At 34.7% G+C, this 27,515-nt stretch overlaps 1 protein-coding gene across 13 annotated transcripts in view; it reads right to left on the bottom strand.

The window, feature by feature from the left end:
* The window catches only part of ANKRD26 (ankyrin repeat domain containing 26), a 106,681-nt gene that overhangs the window by 26,872 nt on the left and 52,294 nt on the right, over positions 1 to 27,515 (bottom strand). For 7 of the 13 annotated variants that reach the window (XM_045466324.1, XM_045466332.1, XM_045466334.1 and 4 more), the window contains 9 exons: positions 26,959 to 27,057; positions 26,300 to 26,328; positions 25,908 to 25,980; positions 24,004 to 24,258; positions 21,019 to 21,092; positions 15,435 to 15,601; positions 6,223 to 6,393; positions 3,994 to 4,027; positions 3,282 to 3,417 (listed from right to left, as the gene is read on the bottom strand). In XM_045466324.1, the coding sequence (XP_045322280.1) occupies positions 3,282 to 3,417; positions 3,994 to 4,027; positions 6,223 to 6,393; positions 15,435 to 15,601; positions 21,019 to 21,092; positions 24,004 to 24,258; positions 25,908 to 25,980; positions 26,300 to 26,328; positions 26,959 to 27,057 (1,038 nt within the window). The remainder of the gene's footprint in view (positions 1 to 3,281; positions 3,418 to 3,993; positions 4,028 to 6,222; positions 6,394 to 15,434; positions 15,602 to 21,018; positions 21,093 to 24,003; positions 24,259 to 25,907; positions 25,981 to 26,299; positions 26,329 to 26,958; positions 27,058 to 27,515) is intronic. The other 6 variants (XM_045466325.1, XM_045466330.1, XM_045466329.1 and 3 more) reach the window with 4 other exon arrangements.

Here is a 27,515-nt window from a genome sequence, read left to right as displayed (position 1 = left end):
TACAATAGAGAAGACCCCTGGTTCTCAATTAGCTTAAAGTCTGGTGAAGGAGAAAGACAACTCAAATGATAATTCTAAATTCAGATAGTTCCTATTAGAAAACAGAGTTCTGTGATCATAACTTGATCTAGATTGGGCCCAAGGAAGATAGATTTCCCTGAGGAAGAGATAACTATACTGAGGAATGAAGGATAAGCAGGAGGCAATTAAGCAAATGAGGAAGACAAGCACTCTCGACAGTCTAGAGTACGTGCCGAAGTTCCACTGTAATCTGCTTCTGGCCAAGATGGAGTAACATGTACTGATTGATCTTCCTACCTGAAGCAAGCAAAAACAAAACAGGCAAAATATAATTTTAACATGATTTTCAAGACACAGAACTTCAGACAATGAAGGACAATGATCCCTGAAAACAAAACACGTTAGCCTAACACATGCCCAAGCTCAATGCCTTGAGAGAATGTTCAGGCTACGACACAGGAGAAAAGCATTATTTAAATAGTCTCCACCAGACTCCTTGAGTTGAGATGATGAAACTGAGAGTCTGGCAAATTCAAGGCAGATAGAGATGACAGATCAGCATATAGGAGAGGAGAAAGCAGAACAGAGAAAAAACCCTGGAGATCGGCAAAGGGCCCCCTTTGGGTATTCAGCAGAGTAACAACCAATGCATACATAGAAGGAAGTCATCAAGGGAAAAAAATCTGAAAAGAGTAGAGGAAACACTCCCTGGTGCCCTCACAGAACAAGGGACAGTATCTATTCACATTAGCTAGGATAGAAAAACTCATAATTTGCCTTAGGCTGATCACCATTCTGGATTCATCTAATAATTGGCAAGAGCAAGAGACTAAAGGGTAAAACTGTTCGTAAGTAACATATCTCCAAACAAAGCATGAAAAGATAAGTAGAGGCATAGAAGCTATTGTTTTAAAAACTGAATGGCACTTACAGAGATGTAAACTGTGTTAGACATGAAAAATACAATGGATAGGAATAAACACATATTAGACATCACAAGATGTCTAATCACAAGAAAAAATGGCCAAAATCTTTCTAAACTGAATGAAAACTATAATCCCACAGATCCAGGAAGGATCTGTCTGGGAAAGAAGAAATGTAAGTAAACTACTGTAATTTTCTTAAACTATATATGATGTGGTATAACATTAATGGAAGCCAGACTGTGATGTTTAACCCACAGACTATAAAACCTAAACCAACCACTACAATAGCAAAACTACAAAGTTCTAGCTAGTATCCAAAATCTGTAAAAAACTCACCAAACTCCACACCCAAAAACAAATAATCTGGGGAAGAAATGGGTAGAAGACATGAATAGACACTTTTCCAAAGAAGACATCCAGATGGCCAACAGACACATGAAAAGCTGCAATGTCACTCCTCATCAGGGAAATACAAATCAAAACCACACTGAGATATCACCTCACACCAGTCAGAGTGGCTAAAATGAACAAATCAGGAGGCTATAGATGTTGGGGAGGATGTGGAGAAACAGGAACCCTCTTGCACTGTTGGTGCGAATGCAAAATGGTGCCGCCACTCTGGAAAACAGTGTGGAGGTTCCTCAAAAAATTAAAAATAGATCTACCCTATGACCCAGCAATAGCACTGCTAGGAATTTACCCAAGGGATATAGGAGTGCTGATGTGTAGGGGCACCTGTACCCCAATGTTTATAACAGCACTTTCAACAATCGGCAAATTATGGAAAGAGCCTAAACGTCCATCAACTGACGAATGGATAAAGAAATTGTGGTTTTTATACATAATGGAATACTACGTGGAAATGAGAAAGAATGAAATATGGCCTTTTGTAGCAATGTGGATGAACTGGAGAAGTGTTATGCTAAGTGAAATAAGTCATACAGAGAAAGACAGATACCATATGTTTTCACACTTCTGTGGATCCTGAGAAACTTAACAGAAACCCATGGGGGAGGGGAAGGAAAAAAAAAACGTTAGAGAGGGAGAGAGCCAAACCATAAGAGACTCTTAAAAACTGAGAATAAACTGAGGGATGATGGGGAGTTGGGGCGGGTGGTGATGGGCATTGAGGAGGGCACCTGTTGGAATGAGCACTGGGTGTTGTATGGAAACCAATTTGACAATAAATTTCATATTAAAAAAAAACCAAGGAAGATATAGATGTCAAACAAGCACATGAAAATATGCCCAACACCATCAGTTATTAGGGAGATGTATATTAAAACCATAATGATATATATACTAAATATACATCCAAATGTCTAGGATTTAAAAAGCTGACAATACTAAGTGTTCATGAATATGTATGTAGGAATTGGTGCTCTCACAGACTGCTGGTGGGAATGGAAAATGGTGCAACTCCTTTAGAAAACGATTTGGCAGCTTCATAATAAGGGAATATAGAGGGACATGAGATTTTTAAGGGTGATGAATATGTTAACTGTCTGGATTATGGTTATCGTTTCATACGTGTAAACATATGTCAAAACTATCAAATGACACACTTCATATATGTGCAGTTTACCAGTTTACCTAACTAAAGCTGTTGGAAACAAAAAGCTCTTTCACAGGAAGAAATGTCTAAAACAGTGGATAAGACACAGATGGAAAGAAGGATGTAAAACAATGCAAGATGAAGCCAGAGGACTGTGGCCTTTAACTTAATAGCAATGAGAAGTAATAGCTAAGCTTTAAGCAAGGAGGTAACATGATGAAATACACATTTTTAAAAATACATAATAATTATGGTTGCAGTGCAGACCAAGGTCCTGGGAGGCTGAATGGCAGGGAAAACAGTCCTGAGGTTATTTCAGTAATCTAGGAGAAAAATAATGACCTGACCTGGGTGAAGGCACAGAAGAGAAGCAGAGTTAACAAACATTAGATGTGCCATTCCCACTAAGAAAGGTACAGTAGAAATGATGACTCTTTGGCTGACAGGATACAATAGTTCTCCTTTAATATAAAACATATTTCTGGGGCGCCTGGGTGGCGCAGTCGGTTAAGCGTCCGACTTCAGCCAGGTCACAATCTCGCGGTCCGTGAGTTCGAGCCCCGCGTCGGGCTCTGGGCTGATGGCTCAGAGCCTGGAGCCTGTTTCCGATTCTGTGTCTCCCTCTCTCTCTGCCCCTCCCCCGTTCATGCTCTGTGTCTCTCTGTCCCAAAAAAAATAAATAAACGTTGAAAAAAAAAATTTTTTTTAAAAAAAACATATTTCTGAGATAGCAGGTGTGCACATATTACTACAGCAATATACATAAAAAGGCTTCCTACCTTTACAATCCATGCCAAGTTTTTCAATTAGCAACATGAAATTCCTAGAGTAAGGCAACTCACAATCCTCTGAAGCTGTTTCAGATGACTGAATTAAGTCGACAAGGTCATCCATAGACGTAACTTGCTTTTTGACCTATAAATAATTAATATTATTTCAAAATGTCCCCCAAATATTTATAAAATATACTAGGTATAGAGAAGTGATAAATACCCATCTTTTTATAAAAGCAAAAACAGGGGCACCTCGGTGGCTCAGTCAGTTGAGCATCCGACTCCATTTTGGTTCAGGTCATGACCTCAGGGTTCCTGAGTTTGAGTCCCATGTTGACCTCCACAATGACAGCATGGAGCCTGCTTGGGATTCTCTCTCCCCCTCTCCCTCTGCCCCTCCCCTACTTGTGCGTGCTCTCTCTCAAAATAAATTTTAAAAAATAAGTAAATAAACATTTAAAAGCAAAACCACAGAGACATTTTAAAAGAACGGATTTTTATCAAAAAGACACCATTATCAATAGCTAGTATTTCTAAATAAATTTTTCATAGAAAATGTCTCTACAGCAAAGGAAGATTTTCTATTTTTTCACTACATCTTTCATAAAGTATTTTTTTAACCACTGAATAATATTTCTAATAAATATTTATCAAAATAATATAATAAAATAAAAATAAAATAAATAACAAATAAAATTATATTGTATATTTTTCTTACCTTGTTCTTCTTCTTAGAAATTTTCTTTGCAGGTCTGAAAAAACCCAACAATTCTTTTCAGGCAAATATTAAATACTTAAAATACAAAGGATATTTAAACCTATTGTTTTGGATATAAAATCTCTGCATTTGAAACTAATTTTCTACAAAGGGGATTAAACAACAGAGTAAATTAAACAACATAGAAAATATACTACTGCTAATATTAACAAAGGATTAGGTGTATCCAGTTGTAGTATATGTGCTGCTGAAGCGGGCACAACAAAGTACTAAATTTAGATAAAAACTAACAAAAGCAAAGGAAAATCCTAATGCTACTTGCATTATTTGATAGGAATGATACCATTGTTTTTGTTGTTGTCATTTTTACTAAAAATAAGCTTTTACTGGCACTAAAACCTACTTGAAAAGCGCAAGTTAAGTCCTTATATGAAAGAACCCCTTTTTAACAATCATGATATTAACGTGTTGAAGACTCACTATGCAACTACTATCTAGGTATTATTATGAGCACTTTACATGTCTTAAAGGTATTTTAAGCCTCACAACAATCCTATGAAGCAGGTTATTATATTAGTATTTTACACAGGAAGAAAATGAGGCACAGAAAGTCGAAGTGACTTGCCCAAGAAGCCCTAATAGCTGGCCAAGAACAAACCCTGAATTCAAACCCAGGAATGTGCCTTCAAAGCATGTGTTTTAGAATATGTGGTTAAAGTAATACTTAAGTGTTTCTAACTAATATAATAGCAAATGAATCTACATTATTATTCTATTTCTAGCTATAGCTATACATAACAATTTCTGACTCTTAAACATTCTTTTAAGAGACTTTATACCTAGGCAATATTGGAAACCTACTTTCAATAAACTAAAGATTTGCTTCTTCTAGAGAAGTTCATCAACAGGCATTCATTCATTCATTCAACTGTTTATTCCCACGTTCAACACATACTTATTGAACATATAATCTGTGTCAATGACACTGCTGGTACAGGAAGCATGGTTTTTGTAATTTAGAGCTTTCTAGTCCAAAAGGAATAATCTGTTATGGATTACTAGTTTATTTTCCAATTGTAAATAAACAAAATCTTCCCCTTTCCCCAGAATGTAAATAAATATTAACTTGATATAACCAGATACTTTAAAGTCCCTAACAAAATCATAGCTATTTGTGATACTATCAAAGGCACTGAATATCTAAAATCATCCAGGAAGTATTAGTTCTATTCAGAATGACCTCAGTGTTTGTGTATTTTTTATTATATATATGTACATAATAAAATATTATATTATATATATTATTATATATTATATATACATTATATTTATTTTATATATATTTACTTACATAATATAATATATAACATATAATATATAATATAAATATAATATAAATATATATTCTATATTTTATATAAATATATTTTACATATTTATATAAATATAAAATAAATATAATAAATATAGTAAATAATATATAGTATAATAAATGTATAATATAATAATATATCATACATTATATATAATTAGTATATATAATATATATACACTATATAACAATACATAATACATAGAAATAATATATACTGTAATATATATTAAAGTTATATATATAACATATTATAATATATATAATTATATATATATAATACATACACATACATATATATTTTTAAATCTGTACATTCAATTATATGAGAATACCCCATCATGGAATCAATTCTGAATAAATCAACTTTTCCACAAAATTACATGAATAGTAGTACTAAGGACAATTACTATAATCTTTAAAAGATAATGTAATATAATCAACAAACTTCCTAATGTTTGGAAACACAAACAATTTTAAGTTAACTAACCATGTCTATCTCTATTGATCATTTCCAACAGAATACATACTCTAAAAGTTCCCATCTTAAAAAAAGAAAGAAAATGCCTTTGCAATTCACATTCTTTTTCAGTTATCATCCATTTCTCTATTACCTTTCCCAATTAAAATGCTCTAAGGAGTTGTTTACACTTACCTTCCATATTCCATGGTGACTACTGATACTGCTCCTTGACAAAGTCACTTAACCTCATCATAACTTTTCAAGCAGTGTATTTGATATGTTGAGTATTTCTTGCTTTAGCTTGGATCAACCTACACTACAGCATTTTATTTTCACAAAAGGTAACCACTGCTAAAATTCCTTCACAGGGAAATAAAGAATTGATAGACTTTACCTGCTTTCATGCTGATCCTTTTCACTTAAACTGCTGCCCTCATTCATTTGTAGTAGACCACCAGTTAGGGAATTGGCCTTCTTCAACACTGGTGTGATCACAGATTCTTCTGATGTCCCTTCTTCATCTTCACCTTTCTTTAACTTCTTCATATGTAAACCAGGTTCACTACTTTAAAAAAAATCCATTAAAAAGCCATATAAAAAGCCAACGTTTTCTAATAATTTTACTGATAAAGAATAAAAAGACAATTTTCATAAAGTTCTGAATTTTACCCATCTGACTTAATTTATTAATTCACAGAACAGTGATGAAGTACCAACCATATACAAGGAAATACTCATCTGTTGTTTCAAACACAGATAAATATATAATTATAATACAATGTGATTTGTAAGAATTGACATATGAAAAGCTGTAAGTGAGGACCAGAAAGGTTTTATTGAAGAGGGAAAATAAACAGGAGAGGTCACCAGGAAAAGAAACAGGAAAAAACCATTTTCTTAAGCGATTAGAATGTGAGCACAAAGATTACATAGATTGCATCTAGGTGCCTTGAAAGGAAAAGTACAAACTTTTAGGAACTTGAGGAAAAAAAGCATAAAACACATGGAAGCAAGTAGTAAGAGATAAGTCAGGGAAGAAATTCTGAAGAACCTTGAAGGTTACACTAAAAAGTTAGAGTTCACTGCCTAAAGGCAGTGACTCTTAGACATGGGAGTAATAATTAGATTTGCGCTATATTTTTGGTTTTGCTTTTAAATCTGAAAATGCTTAATTTAAACAAAGTTTTAAAATAGTATGAAGTCCATATAACATGAAAGAAGAAATCAGGGAAATATCTTAGGGGAAAAACTACTTTTAAAATACCCATATGTCAGAGTGATATCAGTATCATAGCTGAATGAGATGTACCTTGTTGCATCTGCCCACCTACAACAAACTGGCATCTATCTACCCACGGACAAAACTGCCTTTGCAGGAGCTGTAGGGACCTAGCACCATATTCCAAGGGACTGAGGAAAAGTCTTGCCTACCTGTGCATCAGGTAACAGGCATACATACTATAGTCTATCTGTGGACCTAGCAATAGCCCATAAACTGCCTCCAGTCCCTCCCTCTCAGCCACATCTGGGAGTCCCTCCCTAGAAAACACTAAGATAATCACCCGCGGATGAGAGAGCCTTTTTGGAAAACGAGGTGTCCTGCAGAGAATTTCCAGCACACCACTGGAGCAAAAAAATCAGGTTTGGACTTACTGAAGAGGTAGTCATTAAAGACTGGAGGAGGTGACTGCTACTTCAAATGCAAAGACAGCAATGCAAAATTGCAAAGAATATAAAATATCAAGGAAATATGATACCACCAAAGGATCACAATAATCTTCCAGTAATCAATCTGAAACACATGGAGATCTGTTATTTATTCAAAAGAGAATTCAAAATAGCAATTTTAAGGAAAATGAGTTACAAGAAAACACAAAAAGCCAATTCAGTAAAATCAGAAAAATACTATATGAATAAAATGAGATGTTTAACAAAGAGCAGGAAATAGTAAAAAATAACTAAACAAAAATCCTGGAGCTGAAGAGTATAATGAATGAGATGAAAAAAGCAGGAGTGATCACTGACAGGAAAATGGATCAAGCAAAAAAAAAAAAAAATCTGTGAATTTAAAGACAGGAACTTTCAAATAATGCAATCAGAGAACAAAGTAAAAGAATGAAAAAGAGAGAGGAAAGACTATCTGATTACAAGTGAACCCTCATAAGGTTATTAGCAATTTCTCAACAGAAACCTTACAGGCCAGGAGAGAGTGGGATTATATGTTCAAAGTGCTAAGAGAAAAAGACTACCAATCAAGAATACTTTACTCAGCAAAATTATCCTTCAGAAATCAAATCAAATAAATATATTTGATATATACCACATTAACAGAATAAAAAAATCATATGATCATCACAATAGGTAAGGAAAAAGCATTTGACAAAATTCAACATCTTTTCATGATAATAACTCTCAATAAAGTGGGTACTTTCTGAAAGATATAGTAAAAATTACAAGACTTTGATAAAAGAACAGCAGAGACACAAGCAAATGGAAATATACCCCATTGTTTAGGGATTAGAAAAATCAGCATTGTTAAATATCCACATTACCTGAAACCACCTACAGATTCAATGCAATCCTTGTCAAAATTCCAATGACCTTTTTCACAGAAATAAAAACATTCCTCACATTTGTAAGGAACAAAAAAGACCCCAAATAGCCAAAGCAATCCTAAAAAGAAGAACAAAGCTGGAAGCATCACACTTCCTGGTGTCAAACTATTACAAAGTTATGGTACTAAAAACCGTATGAACTTGCATAAAAACAAACACAAAGATGAACGAAACAGAATCAAGAACCCAAAAATAAACCCATGCATAAAGTCAACTAAAATTTGTTAAGAGACCCAAGAATACTCAGAAGAGAAAGGATAATCTCTTCAATAAATGATGCTGAGAAAACTATATTAACATCCAAAAGAATAAAACTGTACCGCTACCTTACACCACTCACAAAAATTAATACAAACCCAAATAAAGACTTCTATGTAAAACCTTCGATCATAAAACTCCTAGAAGAAAACAGGATAAAAGCTCCTTGACATTGATCTTACATATGATTTAGGATATGACATCCAAAGTGCAAGCAATAAAAGCAAAAACAGTGCAATAAACAATGTTTCTGCACAGCAAAAGAAACAAGCAACATGACGAAAAGGCAACCTATGGAAAGGATGAAAACATTTGCAAACTACAAATATGAAAAACATCAATATCTGAAAGGTGTAAGGAATTCATACAATTCAATAGCAAAAAACAAATATAATTAAAAACCAGGCAAGGCACCTTAATAGACGTCTCTCCTCAGAACATATTCAAATGGCCAGAGGTACATAAGAAGGTGCTCGATATCACTATTCACCATGGAAATGCAAATCAAAACTGCAGTATATAGATATCACTTTGACCTATTAAAATGGCTATTGCCAAAAAGACAAGAGATATCACTGGCAATGATGTACAGGAAAGGAATTCCTTGTACTGCTGTAGGACTGTAAATTGGTACAGCCACTATGTAAAACAGTATGGTGGTTCCTCAAAAAACTAAAAATAGAACCTCCATATGATCCAATAATCCCATTTCTGGGTATATATCTTAAAAACATGAAATCATTACCTCGAAGAGATATGTACAGCCCTATGTTTATTGCAGCATTGTTTTCAATAGTCAAACAACCTAAGCATCCATCAATGGATCAATGGATTAAAAAATATGGTATATATTTACAATGGAATATTTTCAGCCACAAACAAGAAGGAAATCCTACCATTTGTGACAACATGAGTGAAACTTGAGGGCATTATGCTCAGTGAAAATAAATCAGAAACAGGTAAATAAATACTGTATGATCTGACTTATATGTGGAATCGTAAAAAAAAAAAAATTCACAGAAACAGAACAGACTGGTGGTTGCCAGGGTTAGGAGGCTGTGAGAAATGGGTAGATATTGGTCAAAGGGTGCAAACTGCCTGTTACAAGATTAATAAATTCTGGGGATTTAATGTGCAGGATGGTGATTACAGTTAACAATACTGTATTATATATTTGAAAGTTGCTACAAGAGTAGATCATCACAAACAAGAAATGATAATTATGTGAGGTCATGGAAGTATTAACACTATTGTGGTAATCATTTTACAATATAAAAGTGTATCAAATTAATAGAGGTATACCTTATAGTTACACATTGTATGTTAATTATGTCAATAAATCTAGAAAAACTTCAAAAATTCTGAAGTACTCATATGTCATATATATCACTCAAAAATAGCAACAATCTGATTAGCTATGCTTTTGTTTGAAAAAAAAAAAAAAAAAAATGGTTTGCGGCGCCTGGATGGCTCAGTCTATTAAGTGTATGACTTCGGATCAGTTTGTGATCTAATGGTTTGTGGGTTCCAGTCCTGCATCAGGCTCTGTACTGACAGCCCAGAGCCTGGAACCTACTTCCGAATCTTTGTCTCCCTCGCTCTCTGCCCGTCCCCCACTCTCACTTTGTCTCTCCAAAAATGAATAAACGTTAAAAAAAAAATTAAAAACAAATGATTTGGATACTCTTAGCCTCGTATCTAATCCTGATAGAAAAAACTAGGGGATTCGCCAAAAAGAAAATTATAATTACTTTTTCATGGACTAAATGCATGCAAGAGAATATTATTACCATGCAGCTACATACATTTCCAAAAACAATGAAATTTCCCACAGATTATTTAGGACTTAAACATGAGCCCTTAAGAGCACCAAAAACAAAAACAAAACTAGCAACTGTTTTCTCAAAAAACTGTTGTACAGATAACTTTTCTAGTTGAAATAACATCCAAGAAAAGAAGAATCTTTCTGAAAGCAATTATCAAACAATTCCTCTTGACCCAAACTTCAAAAATGAATCTGTAATTATAGAATTTGAAATAGCTTTCATTTTGAACACAGTGAATAGAAGCAGCTTTTAAATAGAAAACATCTGGTGAAAGCCACCTCAAACTTAGAAACACAAAAACAAAAAACAAAAACAAAAACAAAACCCTAACATGTAGCCATGGTAACAAGAAGCCACCAGAATCAGTTTTAAATGTGTTAATCAATGCCCACCAGCCTTACTCACCAACCAATCCATTTCAGCCCCTTCCTTCTGAAAGACAGCCAATAAAGGACAAAATCACTCCAACACATATGCCTCAGCATGCCAACCAATCCACAACAGTCTCACCCAAATAACCATGGTACTTCAGATGATGACAAACCATTTAATTCTCTGAAAGTCCCCCAATCCTTAAACTCCACTCTTCCGCAAACCCTGTATAAGAATAGCAGACTGCTCTGTTAGAAAAGACTATACCTAACCAGCATAGCTCGCTCTTATTTGTAAGTGATAAATTCCAACTTCATCTTTTTATTTCAGGTATTGAGGGCTCATAATCCCTTGGCAAGAATTTTTAAAGTCCTATAATAATTTGGCACCATGTTTTAGTTTCCTTAATAAATATAAAGGAAGTTTGCTATTCCTTTGATACATTTTACCATAATTAAAACTAACATAAATATAACTAAAAGAAAAGTAGCAAGTAAACACAATATTGGGCCCCCCAAAATCCAAAAAATGTATATAACTGGCAGGTTTAATTGTCAGAATGAACCCACGCCAAACTTTGTAAAAGTGAGAACTAGTATTATGTTAAACACAATATACACAGGTTAAACTCTGTTTGCTCAATAAACATTATTGAATAAGCACTATATATACTAGAACATTTTCTAGGTACTGAGGACATGGCAACGAACGGATAACAATCCTACTCATGAGTGAAGTAAACATACAATAACAATAAACTACATAGGCAAAATATACAGTATTAGAGGAGAAAAACTAAAGCAGAGAAATCAAATTTTGATGTGTTATAGGAAAAAGGTAGTTGAAATACTAGTCAGGATGGCCAAGAAAGGCCTTGCTGAGAAAGTGACATTTAAGCAAAAAACTGAAAGAAAAAACAAACAAAAAGGGAAAAAGCAAGCCATGAGGTATCAGAGGGAAAGCATTCCAGATAAAGTTAACAGCAAGTACAGAAGTATGTCCGAAGTACTTAAAGAGTAGTGAGAAATTCAGTATGGCTGGACAGAATGAAAGGGGTAGAAAATAGTTCAAATCAGACAGAAGGAGACACCAGAGAAGAAAAGATCCTATATAGGACTTGTCGGTATTAGGAAGAGTTTTGGCATGTACTCTTGAGTGAAATGGGAGGCAATTAGGTTTTGAGCAGAGGAAGGACACAATCTGACTTACATTTTAATAGATCCAATGTGTTCAGAATTAAAGGAAACAGAGTAAAAACAAAAGAAGAAACAAACAAACAAGAAGACCAATTAGTTACCTATTACACCAATATAAACAACAGATGACAGTCTCTTGGTCATGGAAGATATGTTTGGATTCTGGATATATTTGAAGGAAGACCCGACAAGATTTACTGACAGATTAGATGTGATGTGTATGAAAAAGAGAAAGAAAAAGACAAAGAAAAAGAAAAAGAAAAAAAAAAAAAAAAAAAGACAGGACTCAAAGATGATACCAAGTTTTCTAGCAGAGCAACTCATGGAACTGTTATTAACTCAATTAGGAAAGACATGAAAGGCAAATATTAAGAAAGAATATCAGTAGTTCAATTTTGGACATGTTAAGTTTGCAATAGCTGTCCAGAAAGAGATATCAAGTAGGCAGTTTGATATGTGGGTCTGGAATTATGGACAGAGATCCGGGCTGAAGATATAAACTCAAGGATCATTAGAATATACAAGATAGTAAAAGTTGAGAGAAGGAAAATCAAAGGCAAATTCCTGGAAGACATCAATGGGTTAAAAGGTGGAGGACGAGGAGAAACAAGCAAATCAGGCTGAGGTGTACAGACTAGAAAGGCAGTGGGAAAATCAGGTGAGTGAGTGATATCCTAAAAGCAACATGGAGACAGAATTTTGGAGGAGAGAGTTTTCCATTGGGTCAAATATTGCTGAAAGGTTAAATAAAATGAGATGTATGAAATTATGTTCAGATTCATTAAAGTGAAAATCAGTGGTAACCTTGAAAAAACAATTCTGGAGTAGTGAAGATTGGAAAGGGAAAATTGCTACAATGAATTCAAGAGTGGATGGGAGGGAAATCAGGATCAAAGAGTGAAGAAGGCTCTTTAAGGATTTATAGCTAAGTGGAATGATCATCGTTGATCTAATTTTCTATTATTGCTGTAGTTTTCAATTGTTACATAAGGATTATGTAGTATTTTTGTAATATTTTGAAGTCTTAAAAATTGCATATATGTAACACTAGTTTTTTTTTTTTTAATGCCAGACCAAGGTACTAAATAACTCACAAAATTATACAATGAGAAGACTCCTTAAAATTTTCTAGATATATAATATTATATAAGCTGATTACCATTTTTATCATGCTTAGAAAGACCACAGAAAAACTAAATTTCAAGGGCAGTATTTCATGCTTGATAAAAATTATTGACCTCTAAGGGCACCTGGGTGGCCCAGTCCATGAAGTATCCAACTCTTGAGGTCGGCTCAGGTCATGATCTCTAGGGTCATGAGATCAAGCACTGCATCGAGCTCTGCATTGACAGCATGGAGTCTCCTTGGGATTCTCTCTCTCCCTCTCTCTCTGCCCCTCCCCCACTCATGTGCGCATGCTCTCTCTCTCTCTCAAAATAAACATTTTTAAAAAGTCACCTCACTCTAGGATATTTTATACTATCGAAAGTAATTAGCATATTAAAATCTTATACACAGAACTAAAAGGGGGTGAGAATGCAGAAAATATTCCTACTTTGTAAACTGAATTGTCATAAATTGCATAACATGAAGGCACTGTTGAAAAATTTGGTGTGGTGCATGTTGAAATATGTTCTCTTTAAAAAGGAAGGATAATGGCATGCAAGCAAGGTACCTTTATAAAAATGATTCATTGCATTATCAGCATTTTTGTTTATAGCACAGGGGTCATCAAATGTTTATGTAGAATATGAGACAAGTTGCCATGTGAAAACCTCTTGGCAATATTCAGATTAAGTTGAGGGTCCAACATTTGAGCACTCATGCACTGGGAAACAAAACCAAAAATCTAATAACTAGCAATTTTGTTGGTAATGAAGTAGACTGCCAGTGTAGCAGGGAACTTCCTTTTGCAATTCAGTAGATATTAAAAGTATTCTAACAAAATGTGCGTAAGACATGACATCAAACCAAATGCTTTAAATATACTTTGTTAAACCATCAGTACACTGTAAACCAAATTTCATTTTTTAAAATGGTCACATACTCCATTATTTTATAGAAGTGAAAATTTACTTCCTTATTAATGGATATTTAGCCTGTCTCTGGGGCTCCTAGGTGGTTCAGTCCGGTGAGCATCTGACTATTGATATTGGCTCAGGTCATGATCTTGTGGTCGTGAGATCGAGCCCTGTGTTGGCCTCTGCACTGTTACCATGGTGTCTACTTATGATTCTCGCTCTCCCTCTGTCTCTGCCCCTCCCCAATGCACACATTCTCTGTCTCTCTCTCAAAATAAGTAAATAAACATTTAGGCTATCTTCAACTTTTTGATATGGGAAATTTATTATAATAAATATCCTTAACATATACACGTAACATATTTATGTAAGTAACCTTAAAATATCTATCCTATTTTGTATACATAATAAATGTCCTTACAGTGTGTGCGTGTGTGTGTGTGTGTGTGTGTGTGTGTGGTGTGTGTTTATAGAAGTCTTGTTTTCCTGGAGGATCCAGTCCTGGCAATGAAGCCACTGGAATAACGGGATGACCTATCTGAAAATTTTTTTCATGTTTTATCATTTATTTTTGACAGTGACAGAGACAGAGCACAGGCAGGGGAGTGGCAGAGAGAGAGGGAGAGACACATAATCTGAAGCAAGCTCCAGGCTCTGAGCTGTCAGCACAGAGCTTGATGCAAGGCTCAAACTCATGAAGTGCGAGATCACAACCTGAGCCGAAGTTGGACCCTTAACCAACTAAGCTGCCCAGGTGCAACGACATATCTGAAATTTTGAAACACACTGCTAAATGACCCTTCAGAAAGGATTTACCAACTTCATCTAGCCACAGTGAATAAGAATGTCATTTTCCTCACATTTCCTAACTTTGATTATTTTTTATTTTTTTTTAATTTTTTTTAAATGTTTTTTATTTATTTTTGAGACAGAGAGAGACAGAGCATGAGCAGGGGAGGGGCAGAGAGAGAGGGAGACACAGAATCCACAGCAGGCTCCAGGCTCTGAGCTGTCAGCACAGAGCCCGACGCGGGGCTCGAACTCATAGACTGTGAGATCATGACCTGAGCTGAAGTCGGACACTTAACCGACTGAGCCACCCAGGCGCCCCACTTTGATTATTTTTTAATAAAATATTTATCACTATGACTGCAAAAAATGGTATCTCATTATTTACATTTTTCTGATTACCACATAGGATGAAATATCTCCACGAAAAATACGAAACTTGTTCATCATGAACATCAGCTCAAACTATAAAAGTTTGTTGCATAGGAAAATAACAATTACCTACTATTTAAATATTGCTATGGCTTACCTATCAGAATCTTTATTTTCTGTAATAGGAAATTGATGGTTATCAGTTTTTCCATTCTTTCTTTGTTGAATTAATCCAGCAGCTGCAGCATCATGTATGTTTTCTGATACTTCCATGTCACTACTTCTGTGCTTCTTTTTTTCTTCAACCTTTAATGGAACTTGATACTAAAGGCAATTGTTACTTTAGTCAATAAAAAGAAGTTTTTTCATTAATTTTATCAGTTGACAGTTTGTCATAATTTTAATTGATAAACATTTTGTGTTTAGTTTATCATTACATGTAATTATAATTTTTATAAAGTCGGCTTAATTTCTGTTTGAATAAAAAAAGCAGAATTTTCCAAAATTTCTAAAAGGGCTTTCTTAATTTTGTACTCTTATTCATATCCACACTTTGCTACTGAAAATCCCCCACCCTACCCCCACCCCATCTGACCAAGAAATCCAAAGAAATAAAAAGACAAAGACAAAATTTGTCCTTTCCTATCCTTACCACCTGGGTTTTACACAACAGCCAGATTTAAAACATGTGACATTGAGGTGCTCCAGTAACAAAAACAGGAAGCTTTCCTCTTTCTGCACAAAGCTATTCTTTCCCTGACTGCCTTTTATAATTCTTTTTAATTTGGATCCCAAGGTTCTCAAAAAAAGTAACAGTGTTCCCTAAAATTTACAAAGGAAGGTTTGCCACAACACAAAAGGAACAGAGTGAAAAGGATGTTAGGCTGGAATTCTGGGAAATTAGTAATGCTCCCTGAATTTCACATTCAACAACCATAAAATTTTATAGGGAGAGGGTATAAAAGTAATTATCAACTTTAAACCCATTTTCTACTGATAATTCGAGTAAAACTAAAAAAGGTTAAATTTGTCCAAAGTTCCTGAAGTGGCATTACCTAGCATTTTATGGCACCAAAAGAGATGATACAATTCTTTAATGCTGAATCAGATAAATGACCACAAATTCATTAAATTAATAGGATACCTTAAAAGTATGACTTTGGCACAGTAAATTAATACCTTCATAGGGGACGAGGACATTAGCTACTTTTTCTTTTAAAGAAGGATATCTCTAGATTTTGTCTATTTCTAAACTCCACACATCTCAAAACTCAGTTTTCTCCCTTGGAGTTAAATACCAAAGGTTTGCTGAAGGCTTATGCTACCTACATGGTAAAAATCATACATGTCAAAATGTGTCATACTTTATTAAACATGAAGTCAAAGTTTGACTCAACAGAAACATCTGAGAATGATGATTTAAAAAGTGTGAAAAAAAAGTGGTGATAATACAAATATTTGTTATTAAAACTATCTCAAAGTGGTCATGTTGAAATCTAAGTTCCAAGGTTGTGAGTAAAGCAGAGAAGACTGCATGTATTTGTGGGGAGTAAGCTTAGGAATTCCCTGAGCCTGCACTGATGGGTTAACAAGACATAAAGAATTACAAAGCCATAGGATGCTCACACCCAAGTTTGGGTAAACAAGATTAGGCAAATAAGATGAGAGAAGTGGGGCAAAGGGCCCCAGAATAGAGAGGAGGGCAAAGGCCCCCATACAAAGGTGTATGAGGTAAGCAAGATTAGGTATTCAGGGCAAAAATGCCCCCCAATTTAGTATTATAGCAGAAAGCTGCTTTCACAGGAAGGAAGGACCAAATTAGGTAAACAGGTAAATAGGGCTATAGGCTACAGGCTGCAGGGTAAAGATGCCCAGAGGGGAGCTAATTAGCAAAAGAAAGGTGCCTTGTGGATCCTGAAGTAGCATCTGTCTTATCCCCTAGACTAGCTAAAATAAACAGATAAGGTGCTCAGGTGGGCTGTTAACAACCATCTGCCAGGCACCAGGATTTTGTTTTATATTGACCCAAACCCCTAACACCCTATATCTTCAAACCCCCTTTCCCTCATGCCCATGAGTTCATGTTCACAGATTTACTGTCTCTTTGTGCACGTCAATCACCATGTTTGGAAGCCTTCTGATCCTAATAACAACAGAGCAAGGACCCTTAATTGGGGCTCTTGTGTTCTCTGGACATTAGCCATCTCTCCCATTTTAATCCTGCATCCCGCTGTCTTGCGAGACAAGAAAGAACCCTAGACCCAGGGTCTACTGACACATACTGAAGCAATTCTGGCTGGGAACATTTGTTTATATTCCTTCTCTTAGTTATTGCTTCCTTCCCCTTTTATTGTTTATGGAAATGCAATTTATATTTAAGCCAATAGATTCAAAAAAACCTGGAGATTATGTTTTTTAAGCAGTGTCTTTATGATTATTCTGGTTCATGAGGTCACATGGTACTTATATAGCTAATTAGTTTCCCAGTTCATATGCTACTTGGAAGACTGACACAGAAACTTTAAGGAAAACAAATCATAATGTTTTCCTGAACTCCTATTTGTTAGATAGCAGAAATAATCTATTTCCAGACACAATTACTTATTTAGACAATTCCATTTTATACAAACTCCTTTTCTCTTAAGTGGAAAATCAGAATGGATCGATAATTGCTAAAAAGAAAAAACAAGAGTAACAGCAAGGGGGACCTCTATCTCTTTTGGAAGTTGAACTTTCTTTTTCCAAAGCCAGGAACTCTACTTGTGACATGCCTATCTCATTCTTAAACCTTTGCATATCTTGATGTAATTCTTCACTTAAATATACTTTAGATGCTGGAAAACTAGATGGTGAAGAAGAACTCACAATTTCTAATTCAGACTTAACACTTTTATAGTTATGAGTACTGTCATTATCTGCATATAATGGCTTCTGGAAAAAGTCTTGTATTGGTTTTGTTTTCTTGTGTTTGTGACAGCAGAAATATCATGCCTTTTTGTTTGAATCACATGTTTCATCACATCGGAGCAGGCAAGCCACAAACCAAAAAGGCTCTCTGAATCACTAGACTGAGGTATATGTCCAATGTCTAATTTACAGTCGGTGGTATTTTGGTCCGTATTTTTTGCCATTTGCAAGTCAAATTCTTGGCCTTCTTTCACTTTAAATGTAACTAATGGGTTCCTTGCTTTTTTATTTTCTGTATCATTATAAAAATTCTCATTGTTGTTAAAAAGATGCTCAATGTCTGGTTTGTTCTCATCTTCATAGTCTGATTTACTTTCTTTTTTTTAATATGAAATTTATTGTCAAATTGGTTTTCATACCACGCCCAGTGCTCATCCCAACAGGTGCCCTCCTCAATACCCATCACCCACCCTCCCCTCCCTCCCACCCCCCGTCAACCCTCAGTGTATTCTCAGTTTGTAAGAGTCTCTTATGGTTTGGCTCTCTCCCTAAGATTTTTTTTTTTTCCCTTCCCCTCCCCCATGGGTTTCTGTTAAGTTTCTCAGGATCCACAGAAGTGTGAAAACACATGGTATCTGTCTTTCTCTGTATGACTTATTTCACTTAGCATAACACTCTCCAGTTCATCCACGTTGCTACAAAAGGCCATATTTCATTCTTTCTCATTGCCAAGTAGTATTCCATTGTGTATATAAACCACAATTTCTTTATCCATTCGTCAGCTGATGGACATTTAGGCTCTTACCATAATTTGGCGATTGTTGAAAGTGCTGCTATAAACACTGGGGTACATGTGCCCCTACGCATCAGCACTCCTATATCCCTTGGGTAAATTCCTAGCAGTGCTATTGCTGGGTTATGGGGTAGATCTATTTTTAATTTTTTGAGGAACCTCCACACTGTTTTCCAGAGTGGCTGCACCATTTTGCATTCGCACCAACAGTGCAAGAGGGTTCTTGTTTCTCCACATCCTCCCCAGCATCTATAGTCTCCTGATTTGTTCATTTTAGCCACTCTGACTGGCGTGAGGTGATATTTCAGTGTGGTTTTGATTTGTATTTCCCTGATGATTTACTTTCATTTCAAGAAAGCGTAGAAGATGACTGGCAAGCATATTCTGGGGACCCAGAGTATGAATGGGAGAGAATGACATTTTCAAGACTAGGCTCTTTTTGTTCAGGAAATGCCTGAAATACTATTGAGACAGACACTCCAAATGCATCTTCTTCCTCACAATCAAGTAAATTCCTAGCAGTGCTATTGCTGGGTTATAGGGTAGATCTATTTTTATTTTTTTTGAGGGACATTATTTGTCCAATTAGAAGGTATTCCCTTTAAGTTGGCTCCTTCTTTAGAGTGACCATGTGGTGGTTCTTCCTCAAGATAAGTAGGAATTCTGTACTGTTAACAAATTTCACCAAACTTCTGCTTTAACTCACTGGTAATGAGTTTTTAGCTATTTTTCCACTCTAATTTGCCTTGTTTGATCCACATTTCCTCCAAGTTTTGCATAGAAGCACGTCCTGAATATACAGATATATCATGCTCTCTATCACATTCCTTATTCATTTCTGGTTCTTGAGTCATTTTTTGCAGATGCAAAAACGGACAGTTAATTTCCTTGTTTTGATTTTCAGATGTCTTTTCTGCCGGGATACATGTTTGTAAAATAACCTTATCCTTAAGTAATCAAGTATGGACAAAGAAAAATTAGAAAATAATCAAAATTTAACTGTTAAATTTTTTAATCTATGTTTAGCTGTTCCCAAGTCACTGAATTGTAACTTCCTGTAAGAAGTGAAAAATAACTTGCCTTAGCCTAAGACAGAAGAAAAACATGAACTCATAAACTTAATTTTGTCAGTTTTTTGAACTAAACAATTCATTACATGTTAAATCTACCAAAAAATAAATTAGATGACTTTTAATGTTGCAAACTTTAAAAACATTTTACCTTACCATCCCTTAAATAATGAGCCCTAAAGTGCATTTGAGTATTTTTTTAAAGACTAATAGAGAATAGGCAAACTTAAAATTATTAGCAGCCAAAATCAATATCAATGAGAAAGAAAATTCAAATTGTATACTATAATGGTGGTGTACATCAATATAGATTATCTACTTGTACCCAGCTCTGATATATTGTAACGTCCACTGAAAGTGGATAAGAAAACTGTTAATAATACTTACTGAGCTCCTATGCTGAAATGAAATAACTTAAAAACCTATTGTGTATAACCCATCCTATAAGGTGTGATTCTACAATAGGCAGTTGTGTTCATTTTATGACCCCATTCTCCAAAGTCAACTACAAAGAGACCAAAGTTGGAATATACATCTTTAATCTTGGCATTAGTGACTGGCAATATGAAACTGCACATTTTGAACCACTGAAAATAATTACTCCTTCTACATGAATCTAAGTCAGTGGTCATCATTGTTATATTGCTCATAATTTCAACTGCTTAAACATATGATTCAATATTTGATGTTACCTTCCTTATCATGTAAGGAAGTTACAATAATGGAAGAAGCAAACAAAATTCAGGAATTTTTTTTTTGCCTCAGTTCCAAGGATAAAGTTTAGCTATAAGTTACTATAAATTCTAACAATATTTTAAGTTTTGTAACTTATAAAATTTTATAAAAACTAAATAATAAGTTATAATCTATCAACTTCAAATGCTCATTCAAAAGATAATTTCACTTGAACTGTATCACATTATCAAAGCAAGGAAAACAATATAAAATCGGAAATTTAACGTTTTACATACCTGTGGGTGGTTATTTTCACTTCCATCAAGCCTTTCTCGCTCTTCCACTGATGTTAATTCTAAGTCTAGGTCTGCTGACAAATATATATATTTAGTTAAAATAGATTACTCAGAATGGTTAGATAAAAGCTCTAACCTTCATAAAAATAGAAAATAACATTTTATCAACTGAAAGCTTAAATTAATCTTTACCTGAATATTTACTTCTTTTTTTTTTTAATTTTTTTCTAATGTTTATTTATTTTTGAAGGAAAGAGAGACAGAGCATGAGCAGGGGAGGGGCAGAGAAAGAGGGAGACACAGAATCCGAAATGGGCTCCAGGCTCTGAGCTGTCAGCACAGATCCCGACGTGGGGCTTGCACTCACAAACCAAGAGATCATGACCTGAGCTGAAATCGGTGACTGAGCCACCCAGGTGGCCCCTGAATATTTACTTCTTTAAGAAATACTTATAATTATCTAAAACTTCAACAAACCATTTGGGAAATACTAGATGTCACCAGCTTAAATGCATACAAACATCTCAAAGATTCATTCACAAATCCATCCACCTAACACCGATGAACAAAACAATCAGAAACAAAACAAAAATTTAAAAAAACAGTAGAAACATATAAAGTCACAACAGACTTGTAACAGTACCTCTTTAATAACACACTAAGATTCAACTACAACATTATTCATGGTTTCCAAAATTACTATTACTTTTTATGCTTTTATCAGTGTATACCCTTTCTATAGGTGTATGTTCCTGATAAGTAAACATTCCTGAAACGTTTTCCTCCACTATTTGACAATTTTCTTCCCATCTTTTAGGACTCAGACTGCTTGCTATGTAGAGTCATCCTTGTTAATGGCTATCTTTCCCCAGATAAATAGGTGTGTCTTTCTCTGGGGCTACCTTAGTACTTTATAGATTTTTCTAGTGTATCTTCACCACCTGAACTGTAAATTATTTCTTTACGTATCTTCTACTTTTGCTCCTGGACGGTATGGGATAATCTCTTAAATCATCTTTGTGTCAACAGCCTTTATTTATTTTATGCAGTAATTATTTACGGAGTTCCCACTAAGTACTAAGCACCTAGGTTTAGAGAAACATGTAGATAAAAGGTGTCAGGAATGGCTTTTCAAGAGAGAATGACTGAGCTAAGACTCCAACATTGAGGTTAGCAAGATTCAAAGGTGTTAGAAGGCAGAAAAAGGGGAGAGCATGCAAGGCCTTAGCAAGACAGGGAGAGAAGCACATGACAGGGTAACTATTTGTCCAAAATACAGGGATCAAAGAGGAAGACATCACCAGCAGTTCAGAATGCCAGAGAAAAAAGCAGACAGTAGAAAGGTGTAAAGATGGAGAGTTAGGCAGAAGTCTAGATTATGAGAGCCTTATATATAATTTTAAGATGCCTGGACATAAATATGTTTTCAACAGTAGCTCATGGTCCTCTTTGCATTTGAGACAAATCACTCTAAATACTGTGGGGAAGGATGAATTTGAATGGCATAGTAATAAAAGATGGGAGATGAATTAGAAGGCAGTAATATAAAATAAAGATGATGCACATCCAAACTAACAGAATGGTTCCAGAAATACTCAAGATATAAAATTATTAGGACCCAGCACAGACTAAATCTGTATTAAATGAATAAACACACAATCTTCAGTCCCTAGAGAACTCTGTTCATAACTTTATAAAAAGGCATCAAGTAAGAAATGATCTATATGAACTGGTTTAAGCTGCTTGTATTTATTTTGTAATTTTTCTATTTCATATCCTTCTATGTGTTACAGAAGCCTGTGTGTTTTGTTTTGAAAGTCCTGCCTCTGGGATCTACCAAGCTCATGAAGAAGTAACAGCAAACAAGTCACTTGTATATTAAATAACTTTGGATTTATAGCCTATACTCACTACTCTAGGAAAGAGCTCAAAATCTTTTGAGAATACATGTTAATTTTAGAAATCAAGAAAGAAAAGAACATAAAACTACAGAGGTGAAAAAAATATTGTACAATTTATTAGTACAGACCTGATCAAATGACTGAAAAGGGGCACTGGTACATAAAGTAGAACACACATTAGATGTCATTAATCAATAGACTGAGTATCTTAGTAGAATTAAAATTGGTTTTCCAAGGGGCGCCTGGGTGGCTCAGTCGGTTGAGCGTCCGACTTCGGCTCAGGTCATGATCTCAGTCTGTGAGGTCGAGCCCCACCCGCATCAGGCTCTGTGCTGACAGCTCAGGGCCTGGAACCTGCTTCAGATTCTGTGTCTCCCTCTCTCTCGGCCCCTCCCCTGCTCATGCTCTCTCTCTCAAAAATAAATAAAAATATTTAAAAAAAATTTTTAAAGATACTATTTAAAAAAAATTGGTTTTCCATATATTATTTTTAAATAATACAGCACTCTTTAAAACCAATATTCCTTGTGAACTATTTATTCATTAAAAATAATAAAACAAGGCGACAGACTATGTGTACATAGCTGAGAAGATGATACTATGTGATAAATTCTCAGTGACTCAATTGAGAAAGCCAACACTAAAATAAAATCATAGAAAATATAGGAAGTATTTTAACATTTTGTTTGGGAAGGTGCTTTTTTTGTTACATTGATTATAGTATGACCGATACTTGTGAATTTAGAGCTATAAAAATAAAGCTAAGAAACTATGTTTTGAGTAGTCAATCTTTAGATCCGTACCTAGTTTTTCCAACTAATCCGAAAGTTCTAAATATAATCCTGCTACCCATTCTCCAGTGTACACTAAATGCTAGTCTAAAAGAAATTAATTTCTCCATGTCTCTTTGCTATCTGTATGTTGCTTTAGTCAAAGGAAGAATGCAAATGTATTGCTAAAAATACTCTGGTTGTAGGTTACGTAAAAAGAATAAACACAAATTAAATTTTGCCACAAAATTATTTTCGAAAAACCACAACTATGGTGAAGCCACGAAGAGGTTAAATTCTCTATGCTTCATTACCTTCTTTGCTCTCTCTGTTTTCTGGTAACTGTGATTCACTCAGGTCACGGAGTGTACAATTACCTAACAGCAGCACAGTTCCAATATTAATCTTTTCTTTATCTATTAAGGTTATCGGTCCAGAATCTGTGGATGCTGACTGATTTTTGATCATTGGTTGTGATACAAATGGGCATTTATCAACCTTCAAATTCTTGGATGTTTGACAAGTCTCATTACCGAAGGTCAAACTAGTAGACTCCCAATCCGAAAAATCTGAAAACAAAGTTTCATTTATTAGAATGCAAATAGTAATACATACTTGACTAATTTGTATCAATTCTTTCCTCAGAGAAGCAGTTCCATATCCTCCTCTCCCTCCAAACACACTACTACTCCTTCAGAGCTTATTGTATTTTACATGTCCTATATTTGACATTCACATAGATAAATTTAACTAGTCTCTCATTTTTTCTTTTTAATTCTCTACCATTATATACTTTGATTCATTCAAGCAACTCTATTACATATTCTGTGTCTCATAAAAGCTTTATTTATTAATAATTAAGACTGCTCAAGGTTATGAATATTTTAGTAACAAAATCTATGTCTAACCATTTATTTTATGTTTAAATATGCACTGTGTGTTCTAAAGACATGGGTTTTTAATAAAACTTTTAATGAATGGTACTACTTTAATCACAATGAAATGGTCTTTCCTCAATGTACCAATATCATCAGAATTCAATTTTTAAGCCTTGGCTAAACATAAATTTATATGGAAACAAAAGCCTTGAGTGACATAATTGTTGCCATGTAAAAACAGGATAAGTCTCAGTCTACACTAGATCCAAAAAATAGTGTCATGAGACAGAAAATGAGTATGTAACAAAAATATATATATTTTTTAAAAAAGCAAGATAGTCTGATTTAAACCTCTTAAGACAAGTGAAAGAAAGAAAATGCAGAAGTGGAACTTAAATGTCCATTTCATCACAAAGTACCCTTTATCATTTCACATCCATGAACCCTGTATATGGTTTAAAACAGTTCTCCAGTGTCATCTGAAAATCCCTGGAGTCCCAGATCCATCCATTCAGGCAGTCCAAGAGGTCAAAACTATTTTCACAATAATACTAAATATTATTTGACATTTTCATTCTCATTTTCATATTAAGTGTACAATGGAGTCTTCTAAAGATATGATATGCAATAGTATCACAACTGAGGGTCATAGGTCTAATGGCCAACAGAATATATGACTGTGTATACCTGTATTTTAAATGTTTCAGGTTTAATTTCTAATATTGTAAATACCAACATATGCAACCCACTTAAACAGAAGTTCTTTGGAATTCCCAATAATTTTTAAATGATATAAAAGGACTATAAAGCCAAAAAGCTTCAGAATTACTGTTTTAAAAGATTGTATCTACTAAATATAAAAAATAATTACTTCCCCCATTTTTAATAATCAAAGACATCATACATACATACACACATACACAAATACACACAGTCTGCTAAGCAGAACATATTTGGCTTAAACTGTTATTTAGATAACATGAAATCAAGTTAAAACACAATGGACATGTTAACAAGTGAAGCTTTACTCTAGGTAAAGGTCAGAATTCAAATAAGCATTTTGAACACTGGAAAAGTCTAAGAGTCTAATAATTAATATTAGGAATATTTAGGATTCCAAAATAAAACAAGAAACATGAACTAAAGCTTATATTTTTTAAATCTCTTTTTCCTATGCTTGTAAATATCTTTTCTTCAAACATGGATACCAACAATGACATCTACCTTATTTATGTCAAATCCTTCAACTAAATGTGCCACCAAAAAAAATTAGGAATAAGAGCATTTCGAATATTTTAGTGTACTTCTTTCCACTGTTAAATTTGTATTGTAAAATTTACCTGATCTGGATGTCTGTATATCCTTCATTCCTACTGTTTTATCAGAAAAAGAATCTTCCACTTCAACGGTAGGCTGAATGGGTATTGAAACAATATGATTAAGACATAATGTACATCTCACACAGTCTGTAGTTAAAAATTCAGGATAGGGGCGCCTGGGTGGCGCAGTCGGTTAAGCGTCCGACTTCAGCCAGGTCACGATCTCGCGGTCCGTGAGTTCAAGCCCCGCGTCAGGCTCTGGGCTGATGGCTCAGAGCCTGGAGCCTGTTTCCGATTCTGTGTCTCCCTCTCTCTCTGCCCCTCCCCCGTTCATGCTCTGTCTCTCTCTATCCCAGAAATAAATAAACGTTGAAAAAAAAAAAAAATTCAGGATAAAAATATAGAAGTTTTACCTTCAAGTGAGGATATTTTTCAGGAGGATCTAAAAAGCAAAAGGGACAAATAGTCAATTATATGTAAATATGAAAGCCAACTATACATTCATGCAGTTAGTACTGAGCTGAATCCTCATGCTTTGCTTTGAAAATGATTACATTAGGTTTTGGTGTTTTATTTTTGGGGGGACAGGCAGGTGGGTTAAGACAGTGACAAGACAGAAAAATGAACGCATTATACATACTGAAGAAAAAATAGGAATATAGGCTCCACAGAACATGCAGTTAGGATGTCAAAAGTTAAAATTATGTTTCAAATGACTAACTAAAATAGAAAAGTGTACATGTACCAATGTGAACATGCTGACTGATGTAAAGAAAAGCAATCTGGAATTAGAGGAACAATTCATGACCCTCAGAGGATAAATGTGAAAGCCGATGGCAGAATGCAACAGCATACCCTTAATGTGCAGTACAGCAAAATCATTTATACCATTATACTACAAGTATTTACCATGTTCTTCAATTTGTCCTGTAATTTAGTCAGTACACAGTTGTGATGACAGTTCGGTTGAATGCATAATTTCTTTCTCATCAGAGCAAGTGTACTGAATTGATCAGCTTGGATATATACTTGTAGAATAACAGTTAATAAAAGTATTCATTTTTGTTCATACCCATGTGGGTTACTGGTATGCCTACATTTCTTGTATCCTCTAGTTTAGCCATCTTAAAGTTTCTTGATCCACTCATGCAAGAAGGTATATAAAACACATCTAAGAAATAATGTATAATAAGCTTTTAATATGGAAATATGATTACCAAAAGGGAAAAATAAAATTAATTGCCACAAAATTTTTAGATACCAAAAATCTTTTCTATTTCAAAATCAGCATCATATTTACTGAAAATAACCATTTTAGCATTAGGGAATTAACCCTATCACTTCTTTTGTTTCCAAAATTAGTTTGATTTGGTAGATCATGTAAGCCTTTAAAAAAGGCTTTTATGAAATAGCTATCATATCATGGGGTACCTAGGTGACTCAGTCGGTGGAGCATCCAACTTCAACTCAGGTTATGATCTCATAGTTTGTGGGTTTAAGCCCCGCACTGGGCTCTGTGCTGACAGCTCAGAGCCTGGAGCCTGCTTCAGATTCTGTGTCTCCCTCCCTCTCTCTGCCCCTCCCCTGCTTGCCCTCTGTCTCACGCTCAAATAAACATTAAAAAATTTT

The sequence above is a fragment of the Leopardus geoffroyi genome, chromosome B4 (genome assembly GCF_018350155.1).
Source record: "Leopardus geoffroyi isolate Oge1 chromosome B4, O.geoffroyi_Oge1_pat1.0, whole genome shotgun sequence".
NCBI classification, from domain to species: Eukaryota; Metazoa; Chordata; class Mammalia; order Carnivora; family Felidae; genus Leopardus; species Leopardus geoffroyi.
This window is presented reverse-complemented; position numbering and strand designations above follow the sequence as displayed.